This window comes from Anser brachyrhynchus (genome assembly GCF_964034855.1).
Source record: "Anser brachyrhynchus genome assembly, chromosome: 3".
In the NCBI taxonomy this organism is placed as follows: domain Eukaryota; kingdom Metazoa; phylum Chordata; class Aves; order Anseriformes; family Anatidae; genus Anser; species Anser brachyrhynchus.
In genome coordinates, this window is record NC_137696.1 from 5,569,331 (window position 1) to 5,582,139 (window position 12,809).

Genomic DNA, 12,809 nt, shown 5'->3' on the forward strand with positions numbered 1-12,809 from the left:
ACACAGAGGCTACCCAGCTCTGTGCTTTCACAGCAGCACGTTTTCTCTCGGACTCGATCAATGTCTCACTCCTGGCTGAGCAGTGAGCACAGACTCACAAGGGGGCTGTGGACAGTTTTTTTTCCCCTCCAAAACCAGCTAATCCCCTGATGTATATGATATTTGTCAGAGAATTATGACAGGGAGATTTGATTTTCCTCAGAGAGGGAAGTGAACTGAACCCAGGTCCTCCATTTCCAGTTAGTTCTTTAACAACTAGAACAGTGATTTTCAGCTAGGCTGTAACTGAGCCTAGGAAGACTAGTAATGTTCAGTTGTTCACCATCCAGTTCCATCCATACCTGGTCTGTTGTTTTCTTCTGTCTAGAAACCATAGTAGTATGCATCAGTATTAAATTCCAGCTCACAGCACTGTCTCCACTAGCTGTATTTTAGAAGATATTTTTATTACAAAAATAAAATAAAGTTCACCACCCTTTTTGAGCTGCCAGATCCTTTCCAGCATGCTCTGAAAACGCTGCTGCTCCCAGCTCCCTCCAGCACTTGGGAAGAGGACCAGCCAAGCTCAGAGAGCAGGGACAGCTGCTCCCAGTGCGGTGGTTCAGTGTGTGCGCACACAACCTGTCTTCAAAATATTACAGATCATAAGGAGCTGGAGGTGCCTCCACAGGTTAAGTGCATCAGAATGGGAATTCTGAATTGGCATCACAAGTTTGTTTAAATCCTGCCTTAAACACCTAAATACTTCACTGACCTCTGTTTCAGCTGTGTTCTCTGCTACACTGTACTCGGGTTCTTGGATTCTCAATGTAGTGCTGCTACACTGTACTCAGGCTGTTCTGTAGTACTGCAAAGACCAACACTGCACAATTCTTCAACCACTTGAAAGAAATAAGACTCATTTGAATAAATAAGCTATGATATAAATATATTTACACTATGCACATTCTTACAGGAAATACATCTTATTAAAAAATCATAGGCAATAACAACAACACCCTACAATCCACTATGGTCACTACAGGTTTTGAATTTTAAGTTTTTTATTAGAGAAGTTGAAAGTTTCATCTCAGGACCAACAATAACATAATTATCTCTTTTCATTTATTTTGTTTATAGGAATATGTAGAATTCATTTGTACAGGCATATACAACAAAGTAATCGGTGCTTAGTACATTGAAATCAGGAATCTGATTTGTTCTAAACTACCATTTTTCCATGCAGTCATCTTTGAATTGGCAGCATGGACAAATTCCAAGCGGAATGCTTACATGCATTGTTTTGCAATATAACTACAGCAAGCTTTGGAAACATGCAAATTAACACATTAGCAAATTGTTTTTGTATCTAATGGACATAAAAAGGTTATTCCTGATATGAAATTCTGAAAATCTGCATAAATACTTTTGTGTAAAATTAAATTAGTTATGTACTTTTCTTTTACTTGAAGTATCAAGAATGCCCACGTAATTAATATACACACATATATAGAGAGACCTTGTTATGCTAAAAGTCTTTGTAATTAATCAAACAATATTCTGTGCCATTTATTTATTCAGTATTTACTGGCTAAAAGAATGACTGTGGTCATATAGTAGGCATTACAGTCTTATTAGAATTTGTATCACATGCAAACATACTCTTAGCATTTCTGTTTACTAATTTTATCATGTGGCAACATGTATGTGAATTTTTCTACAATGTTGTGATTCTGAAGTGTATAAATACTTTTTACATTTTCACAGTTACAAACTTTTTGCCAAAAGCCATTTAAACAATCTTTAAGTTACAATGAACTGTAATATCTGGGATCTGCAGCAACAGGATCAAAATGCAATTTCTGTACAAGCAATATACGATGTAAACTTTTCTTAAAGTGCCTAATACATAATCCCTTAGAGCACTGAGCAAGTTTGGCACAAATACACTGTATTTCCCTCATGCTAACCATTGCAGTAACTTTCACAGGATATCGGCTTCTTTCAGACATGATGGAGTTGATATGGCGCTTGTGAATTACATCATTGTACTGCAGAAACATCCTGTGAAGTTACTGTTACAGTTGATGAATTTGACAGATGACTTTGTACATATTGTACTTTCAAACATACACAATGTTCAGCTGTTTACCGTCTGCTGCCTGAAAAATTCTTTGAAATATAAATTAAAAATTGCCCCAATTCTACTCCTTACTAACTTGATTGGGATCAATATTATTACAGTGACCTAGCAAAAAATCCAGTTCAGTGGGCTCAATGACAGCAGGTGCTGAGCAGCTGACATGTTACTTTTTGTGGTTTGGCAGCATGGGCTTTCTACACAATACCTCACACATGAGAACACAAATGGTAGGTAACATGACTTGACTATGGTTTTGTTGCCATTTGAGATAATAAAAATATCTGTTGTGTTTCAAGGCTCTGATTGTGTAATTGATACAGGCAGTCTGCCTGTGGAGATACATAAAGGAATACAGGACTGGATTTAAAAACTGTCTTCATCTTCTGATTAGTGTTTTCCTGAACCAAAGAAATTCTTATGGAAATCCAACAAAGGAAATTCAGTGCTCAGTGTTAAAAAGAATCAATGAAAACCTTAAGACTTGGTGGTCCATAGCTACATTTTCTATATATCAAAAAAAAAAAAAAATGGGGGGGGGGGAACAAGGAAAAAGCCCACTTTTCAACCTCAGCAGTAGTATTTTGAATTTTGCTCTCATTTTAAGGATGCTGTGTTTTCCAACTTCAATTTACATGTTGAGGCTTTAGACCACTGTTGCTGGCCTGCGATCCATCTCTGCTTCCAGCTTCACCATCTGCTGCATCTCCTTTGCCTGCAATCCAAAATAACCACATGAAGCACTGTATCAGACCGTGTGTTCAGAATGATGCACATTTTATATGATAGCATCTGGGTAAAATACAGGCAAAACACACTGAAGATACGTGTAATAACACTATGTCTCTCCCCCCTCCCACCATGTCATTATGTTTTCAAAATCAGCTGTAATTCTTATGTCTACAAATTCTAGGAAAATATTTTTGATTTTATTCCAAGATTCATGGGTTGAATTTCTGAAGAAACACACAGTAAAATACAAAAGCACTAATTTTAGGGAAGAAAACTATTCAGATGCTGGTTCAACTGTTTCTCCTGATAAGAAATGTCTTTGGGAATGTATGGTCAATCACTGCTGTGAGAGTACTGCAATATACTTTTTACTTCCTGAAAAGTTCAGAGTTAATTTATGATCTGGACCAATTTCTTTCCATAAAGACAACAAATGATGAAAATCTGTCAGCGTAACATCTTTCTTGCAGTATGTTACATAGTTTGCCTTTTTTTTTTTTTTTAAATAATCTTTATCTGGCCTGGAGATCTTTCTTGTCTTTTATTATTACAGATGTGAACTATTTCACCTCAAGATTAGACTACTGCTACATGTCCTCCATGGGATTACGCACATTGAATCCACCTGAAATTGCATCCAATTGCATTGTGCAGAATACACCACTGAATTTATGCCAGATCTTGCAATAAACTCTGCATGTCTCAGGCTTTGCAAGAAGAGTTAAAGCACTGTATAAAAATGTTATCTGGCCCGGGAACCCTCTGCTTAGAGGGAGCTTTTAAAATTCTCTTTCTCTCCATCACACATACATACTTGTACATGCTTACTCCTCCTGTGGCTCAGCTACAGATTATAAATTGTACTTTGGTTGAAACTCTGTGGCTTGAAAGAACTGGGAGTCACCATCTCTTCATTTTCTGTGACGACTCTCAATCTGTGAAGTTATTTAAATCCATATCCCAAAGGACTCTGAATAACTTGACCCAGAGGGCAAGCTATCTTTACAACCAAGCCTCTGGGGATTAGGACAAGTTTAGGAAGAGGAAAACCAAACTAATCCTTCTTCAGTGTACCTCCTTTGTATCTGCTAGGCAGGGAAGAATGGTTACTGAACTTGATTTATGTGAACTCTTCCTCAGAAAGTTGTAAATGTTGCTTTGACAGGGAAATTTGATATACAAACTCCTGCTTAAGTAGTCACCTATTCTGGACATGCAAAGACATATATGTGAACACGGGCAGATGTAGATCTAAAGTAATGAGATGCACAGCTATCCGTTTTGCAAGGTAAACGTGGGTTTGTACGTATGTGATATACGTGCCTTCTTGAAAAATCTAGCCCTGTACTTTCACAATCATCATCATCATCTTGGGGAAAAAAGTAATTATGATAATAGCAAAGAAACTGTCATAAATATGATTAAAAATTAATCAATGCTCTCCATTTAAATGAGTTAAAAGCTTGAAAGTAATGAAGAAATAATTTTAACATGGAAATGTGAAAACATAATAAATAAATTAATATGTACAACCTCTTCTGAAATGTTGGCTGGAGTTTGCCTGTGTGTGAAGTGCAATTCCAGATAAAACTCTGTGTTTGTTTTTTAGTGACTCATCCATTTTACATTTTAGACTTGTGACTTAACTGCTGGCACATAGTGTCCTATAAATATTCTGCACGCCAGTGTATAGCGTACGGAATTATTTTAGAGATAACCTGGTTTCAAAGAACACATTAGCATAGGATCACGGTGCCCATTTTTGCTACTCTGAGGCCAGTTCAGACAGTGCACTCTGACGTGCACACACAAACACAATATGACGAGCTTTCTGGAAGGCAGTGCTAAAGCTACAGTGAATCCGTGAAGTTAGTGGCAGTTAATGGACCCTGCTTGCAAAAGATGCTTGCTCTCTAGTGAAATCTGAGACAGGCTAAGAACCATATATATTAAATGAAGAATCTTTTTTTTTTTTTTCACCCCTAGCCTAATGAATGTTTTTTTCCTCATTAGATGTCTGTAAATACATGTTGCAAAAGTGTGGTGCAATATGTGAGTATGTTATCAATTCAAGAAGATAATTCAGGTCAGGCAATACTGTAAAACCGGATGTTCAAGTCTAATACAACTATTTCCCTTGGAAAGACAAGGGTTAATAGAGATTTCTTGTGAGTAATGATTATTTAGGAAGCTACAGCAGCACAGCCACACAGTATAATTACCACACTTTGTAATGCGCTGGATTTTAAAGCGAATTTTGAAGTGCTGGAAGCCTCTTCTTCAAACACTAAAAAGCTGTTTCTAGCAATCTATTTTATAGTTCGCTATTTTTAGTGTGGAATTTCTTATTTTATTACCATACTAATATATGTGAATATTCGTTGTCTATCAGCATTACCAGTTAAGCATATGTATGTTAACACTAAAATAGTTTTCTTCAATCAATAGACACTTTTTGCAGACAGTTTAGAACTCTGAATGTATCTTTCAGTAACAACAGGTAATGTACAATACAAGTTAATCTCTAAATATTTCCTATTTACATCGTTGTACATATGCATCTGAATTGGAGATGCTAAAGCACAAAATACTGTTAGGCTCAAATACTCGTGTGCAAAAAAGATTAACATTGTGTTCACTATGTCAATGGTACTTCCCAATGGTTGCATTTACAAGGAAGGCTCCAACGATAATGATTCAATTTAGAAGGAAAGCACACTGAAATAAGAGTTTGCTTATTATACGTCCATCCTACCTTGTGTTTGAGACACTGCATGACAGGATTTCAAAAGCTGTTTGTACAAAAATAATAATGTCAAAATTGAGTAATACAAGGAGAAACAAATTAAATGAATGAAAACTGAAGTGAGACTAAAAAATTAATGCAAGGAAAACATACATAAAACAAAAATTTAAATTATAACAGCTTGTATTGAAGGCTGTTTCCACCCATATTTCTACTTTTTACATTCTATATTTGTATGAAAAGTTTCTTCACCCATTTGATCAGAAAAAAAAAAAAACACATTTTGAAATGTGCATTAAACAAATACCACCTTTATTTTGATCCAGTTAGCTTTCACACATCAACGCATATAGCAACGAAACCAGACCTTGGGTTTGCATTGGTGCACTTTAGGGACTGAAAGGAAGTGGTCAGGACAGCACGTGTGGAAGTATGTTTTCTGATGGATTAAATCAAGTGGGTTAAAAAGCTGTTAAGGACTGCCCATGGTGGAGGCCTCCACATGCCCCCACAAAGTGATAACCTGACAGAACCTGAATGATTTTCCTCTGTTTCATCACTGATGATGTGGGCTGACCTGCACTGTAATGGAGTATGAGCAAGCTCATGTAGGCTGTTATTGCCTCTCAGCAGTGGAGGCTGTAACCCCAGGTGAGGGAAGAATCTAACTGCTGAAAGAGGTGACTCCTTTAACGACCCACAATTATTTCCCAGCAGCCTATCTCCCTTATACATGACGTGTTTGCCACATTGTGGTTGAAAGTACAACTGTAATCATTCTCTCTTGTCCTTATGTGTTTAAACGCTGGATCTAAGGCCCTCTGAAGCCACCAGCAGTAAGACACCACTGATAACACCTGTCTTTGGATCAAGCCCACTATTTTTTGTCAACTAGTTCAGTTTACAGAGTTCTCTGTGATGTTCTCTAAAGTTAATGCTACAGGTCCACTGTACCCCAATTGCCTCCCCTAGGTGTCCTCCCACCCCACCTTTTGATTGTGTGCAGCTATTGCTCAGGAGCAGAATGACCAATAGATTCATTCGTGTTGTATGTCAGAGACGGCATCTACAGAAACCCTGGCAGGGGACAGACTGGAAGTTTTGCTTGCTGTCCAGAAGGAAGGTGGAGCAATCAGAAGGCAGAGCCACAGTGGCCGGGATTCAGTAGTAGCAGCTGCCTGTGACCCTACTTGCTGTCATCACCCCAGAAGTTAACCCAGTCACACACAGCTTTTGGGACTCTTGTGATACTGGAAACACTTGATTTGGACGTACTCTTCCCTCCCACTCTGCAAGATTACTTTAATTCATAGTATAGTGTCTGCCAGAGAGTTTAAGTTCAGAAAATTTAATAGCAAAGAATTAAGTGCATAACCCTTGAAAGCAACAGGTATTAAACACATCCTTTCTCTCTCATCTTACTGAACTGCTGGGTATATCCCCCTTGCAGTTTACGCTTGTGTAAGTGCATTACTGCAAGTTCATGCATATTACAGCTCTGCTGGCTCAACCTTTCAGCAAGGGAACTGCTCAGAACAGTACTGCTTCTACCAGAATTAAGATTAGAATTTTCCTTGCCTTGCCAAGTAGCTTTTTCAAATAAAAAAAAATAGTCATTATAAACTAGCAGAAACTAAAAGTTATTTTAATTAGGAAAGGGTGTATTAGCACAGATTAAACTCCCCATGCTGCTATACTCCTCTATTGTTCAGTCCAAACTAAAGTGGCTCTTGGAGTTCAGAGATGCTCTGTGCACATGCTTTACCTCTATTTCCCAGTCAGCACTAGAAATATAAGTTCAAAAGCAACAGAAACAGATTTTCTTGAGGTAGTTTTGTGGAGTAATTAAAATTTGTATGCTGGGCTTTTTATTACTGTCATATCTAGCTAATGATTACCAAAGTGGCTGAGCTGCTAAAAGGACAGACTGACTAAACAGTTAAGCTTTCACATCTGAAACAGACCGAGTTCTACATCATTCATTTTAACTCTCCCAAGTACTTGAGTGACCATGACCAAGGTCATTTTCCCCAGTTTGGTAATGATTTATATTTAGAAGCATTCTGTTCAGCCTGATTCTGGTTACCATTCTTACTAGTCTGCTTTTATTTTAAGCATTTTTAAAAAATACCTGCTCATTCTGCTTCTCTAAGACTTCTAAATGCTCAAGTTGAACTTTTTTCAACTGATCCATTTCTTTTGACTGCTTCATTGCAAGCTGTAAGCAAGAGAAAATATTGGGAGAGAAATATAATGCATTATTGAAACACAAAACAAAAACTTAATTGAAATATATATATATACTGTGTTGCCTCCTTTGGATAGTACAAAACATCACAGGAGGCCCTTGTATCACAGAGTCTTAAGAAGAGCTATTAATATAAAAATAATATATTTATACATATTGCATATAATATATATACTACATAGAAGTCTAACAGAGACACATCAACCTTAACTTTGTTGTTTGAAAGTTTCCTCTTATATAGATGTTAGATCTTTATACTACAAGCATGTGGAACAAAGCAAGGACAATCATTCATTTTTATTTATTTTTTTACTAGGGCTGTATTCTCAACACAGAAATGAAAATGAATATCCAGAAATAGTCAAGGTTATAGTTACCCTTTTTCTCTCTTCGAGGAACTTTTTTGTGTTGCTGCTGTTCAGTTCTCTGACTCGTCTAAAGAAATACAAACATTGTCCATGAAGACTTGTTAGGAAAAAAAAAAAGAAACTCAAAGGTACCAGCAGAGAGAACCACAAACTTGTAAATTGTATTTTAATTTTTGATTATTTGTCACATATGGCACTAATGGCAAGCTGAACAGTCCTCTAGTTATTACACTTAATTGTTTCCAATGAAGTTTTGACTTTTTGCCTTACTCAGGAGTGGTGAACAGAACTTAAAAAACTGTTTAATTCATCTGTGTATTCTTCATTTCACTCTCCATTCATCAAACTAAATTGATTACAGAGTGCTACATCTCTAGCAGTGGCAATGGAAAAAACATCCGATCATCATATGTAAAGTTATGGTTTACCAATGCTTTAAGGTTCTTAAAGGTATTATTTATACAAAGATAAATATACAATACTAACATAAGAGACACAATCATAAGCCTCTCTTCTTAGGATTCATGTCATGAAATATACCAGAAATAGTTCAAAGAACTGAATCAGACTAACCTCAAAGCCTGAAAAGTGGAACTGCATTCAGACTGCATTCAAATATTGGAAGAGATTTATTTTCAAGTTGTTACTGGAAGTCTTACATAAACTAAGCATACAGTTACAAAGGCCTCTGACAACTCATCTTTCTGATGAGCTAGGAATTTGTAACACTTAAGAGGCTTAATTCAGTAGGAACAGGTTCAAGCCTTTTGGCCAACACAGCCCAGTATCAAGGAGAAAAAGTAAAGAGGAAAGAATGAGCCAGATGGCAAGCCCAAAGTGAAGGGGAAACCTTGAAGGCTTATGAGACATCATCATGTACATTCTGCTTCTATCTACTTATTTGGAAACTTAAAGAAGAAACTTAAAATAGATATAATGCAAATCAATCTTCCAAAAAAGTCTCAGTAGCTGGTACTGGCAAGTCTCTCATGTCAATTGTGGCTGTCATCCCCAAACATGCTTTGAATAACCCACATTTAGAAGTGTAGTTGTGCCCTTGGTTTGCTGAGCTTAGATGCTGGCCAGGTTCCTAATACCAGCACATAATAACAGAGAGAGCTGTGGTTCTGTTCAGGACCAGAGGCAATACACTTGCTGTTCAACAGTACACCTCCAGCTTCTTCACTCCTATCTTTCATCACCCTCTCCATTTATTATCATCGCTTTTAGCACTCCTGTCTTCTGTTCCATCTCTCTTCTGTGTTATCAGTAGAAGATGGAGAAAAGCATTCACTGGCACCACCTCCTGTGTTTTTAGTGATGCTGCCTCTTAAGTTATTCTAAGTCCACCTAGCACCAAACCTCAGACTCCCTTTTCAGAACAACCCTAATGTAATTTAAAAAAAAAAAAGTGCAAAAAAGTATACTGCACTCCTAAGTACAGTCATTACAACTCTTAGACCTACACCAGTCACTCACAGATAGTAAGTTTAAAGTTCAGGACATTTTTGTTTCCCTGAGAAGGGCATCACATTTATTAAAAGAATAAACACGAGAAAAGTAACACCTTTCTTAAAATGGTCATTTAAAAGTATTCAGCACAATCATTAGACATTGTTTCCCTACATAAAAACATGGTTTTAACAGAGTTAATCTGTGAGTTCACTTGCCAGCTTTTGATAATGTTCTTCTCTTCTCAGAAAGGAAGCTCTGGTACTTACCTCTCTCTTTCTGCTTTGTTTTTGATAGATTTGTCTTGGCTTATGGCTTTGCTGTTCTCCATAGATATTTTAGCCTGGTTGGCACGCATCTCCTTGCTTTCCCTAAGCAAAATCAAATAAAATCATGAATATACAAAATGCAATTGCTGATGAAGTTGGTTTCCTGGTATTACTCTGCATTGTAGCTTATTTTGTCCTTGAAGTATTAGGGAAGAGGAAAGACCAGACTAACAAAATTGCTTTCCTTTGGGTAGACTTTATACAATTTGAGCAAGCATTCAGAAATCTTCATTTGTCCTAGAGAACATAATTGGAAAGAGAAGCTTTATGCATTTTACACTTTGAATGTTTTTAAAGGGTGGAAAATAGTCTTTTCTCCCTACTATAAAGTTGTCTGAACATGAGCTACTGTCAGCTATGTAGAAAATGCAACTTACCTATTACATATCCTGCACTCTGAATATGGCTGCAATATGAATAGTAGTAGTACTTCCTAGGGTGGTATGAGCTGACAGCCTTCCTTTCAAGACTTCTACTTTGGGACTGCAAAAAGCCCTATGTTTTAGACCATGGCCGAATCTGTGCTTGTTTTCTCCTTCTAGCCCAGAGAACCCTGCAGTCTTTTCTGTGAAACTGTGTAGCTTTAACAGGAGTTAATGATTCATTGTTGGGAATAACAGCACAGATGCTGACTTTCAGAAACGGCTTATGAACTGTGAGTGAACAGAATTTGGCTCAGTCTGGGTAAGCCAGCCAAGCTCCAGAAAGGCCTTCCCTGAAGGCTTTCTCTTACTTTCTGCCTGCTTAGTATTCCAGCTCTGGCAGCTCCTGATCTTAAGTGCTTATTTAAACAGGAATTATATATGGAAATTAGACAGTGAATAACTGGCAATAGTAATTGTGAAGTCCCCAGCAGTGCATAAGCATGTAAAAGTTACCTGTTGCAAGCCAAGGCAGTGCCTCAGTCTCTTTTTCTGGACATATCTTAGAGTAGAACGCTGATTAATTATTGTACTTATTAACCCCAAATTTTAAGTATGCACAGGAGAAGAGTGGCACAGAACAGAGAGCTTAATTTAATGAAATGTTGACACAATTTTTGAGGCAGTCTTTAATCTCTAGAAGACATTGATGATTAAGTAGCATGAGTAAACTTTGTTCCATAACTTACATTTTTCATACATTGAAACTTTTTAAAAAAAATGCAGCACTCTTTTTTCCTCTAAGAATTCATAAGAAACATTTCCTGAATACAGACTTAAAAGCAGTAAAAATGAGACAGAGCTCTAAAAAATGTTCTTTAGAGAGCATATTTCATTCCAATTGTCCCTTCTCCAAATAAAAGCTTTTATTTTCTATATTCAGTTTAAAGTAATTTTCAAGAACACTACCTTAAGAGCAGTATTGAAATAATTTTTTTTAAAAATTCCTGTGCACTGGGATATGAAAAATGTTAAGTGTGGGTGTTCATACTGACTTAATCTATTTGCATCAGATATAATTTCAGAGTGAAAGCAGTTAAGAGGATTAGAGGACTACTGTGCATCACTGATGACTTAAAATGAGGCTTTGGCCACGGATATGGCTAGAAGAGCTGACACCTATCCATGTGCAACTGTTTCTCTGTTCTAGCAGCTATGATTTAGCTCTCAGTTGCACTGCTAATGGTCTTCCCGGGTGTTTTTGGTTTTCACCACTTGCAGGAAATAGAAGATATTTTTAATAGAAGACATGAAAAATCTCATCGTCCTTTTAAAATCACCAACAAGCACTTGTAGGGACCACTTCTTGTTTCTAAAATAGCATTTCCCAAAGACAAGGCCAAAGTTCTAGCATCAGTTCACTGCCTAACTGCCTGACGTGGGGCTTCACGTGAAATCCCGAAGTTCAGCCCATATGCCACAATTAAAGAACTCCCTCCTGCTCAGAGGTGATGGGTATACCTATAGCACAAGTTAACTGCAAAAAGTAGATAAGCCGGGATGGCAAAGGAAAAAGGGATTCTGAAAAAACACCACATGCGACTACAAAATTTAACTGTGGTTTCCTACTGTATCATACTGATTGTAACTCTGAAATTTGTACAAATGTCTTCTGAAAGGATACGTGAGTTTAAACACGCGAATCTATCCTGGGAATTTATACATATATTTAGATTACATTAAAGTGCATTAATGTTATATCACCAGTCTTGTTTGAGTATCTAAGAAAACTCCTTTGTATTACAAAAAAAAAAAAGGAAAAAAAAGGAAACAATTTTCCTTTCTCTCTCATGTTATTTAAATACAAAATGCTTGCAGATATGAGCTTCAAGTCCTCAAATTTCTGAAATGCTGCAAGCTCACTACATCACAGTCAGTAAAGCTAACCCATTCATGGTAGGTAGGGGGGATGGCATCCCTAGAGTTCAATAAGCTTCAGATTTTTAGTAGTATTTGCTGTCTTCTGCTTTGTTTTTAAACGAGCTCAAAGCATAAACTGTAATTGCTTTTCCCACTGCACATGAAGGGAAACAATCTACCCTGCAGCAGATAACTATCATTTTAGATTACTGATCTTTTCTACCAGCTTTGTGTCCTCTGTTGTGATAGCTAACTGATTACTTCAGCTCACAGAGAAGGGAAGCAGCAAGAACAGCATGCTGAGAGTATGGTTCACCTCCCACGCTGCTCTCAGATAGATCCCTCTTTTCCTATGGTTACCTGAGCTGTCCCTTGGTTATTATATGCACCTATACATATAAATGTGTATGTGTTCCCACATACAATACATTCTCTGAAATAGTTCACAAATGATTAAGTGTAAAATTTCTTTGGGGGCATTATTATTCACATTTCGAATTTCCCATTCCAAATTCTTCTGAAATATTCATAGA

The 12,809-nt window shown here is 37.0% G+C and overlaps 1 protein-coding gene across 1 annotated transcript in view; it reads right to left on the bottom strand.

Moving 5' to 3' along the window:
- Positions 1-911: 911 nt before the first annotated feature.
- The window catches only part of PLCB4 (phospholipase C beta 4), a 126,801-nt gene continuing 114,903 nt past the window's right edge, over positions 912-12,809 (bottom strand). The window contains exons 34-38 of the mRNA XM_080586765.1: positions 9,935-10,036; positions 8,223-8,280; positions 7,729-7,815; positions 5,607-5,643; positions 912-2,834 (exon numbers count right to left, since the gene is read on the bottom strand). Of these exons, the coding sequence (XP_080442891.1) occupies positions 2,746-2,834; positions 5,607-5,643; positions 7,729-7,815; positions 8,223-8,280; positions 9,935-10,036 (373 nt within the window). The 3' untranslated portion in view covers positions 912-2,745. The remainder of the gene's footprint in view (positions 2,835-5,606; positions 5,644-7,728; positions 7,816-8,222; positions 8,281-9,934; positions 10,037-12,809) is intronic.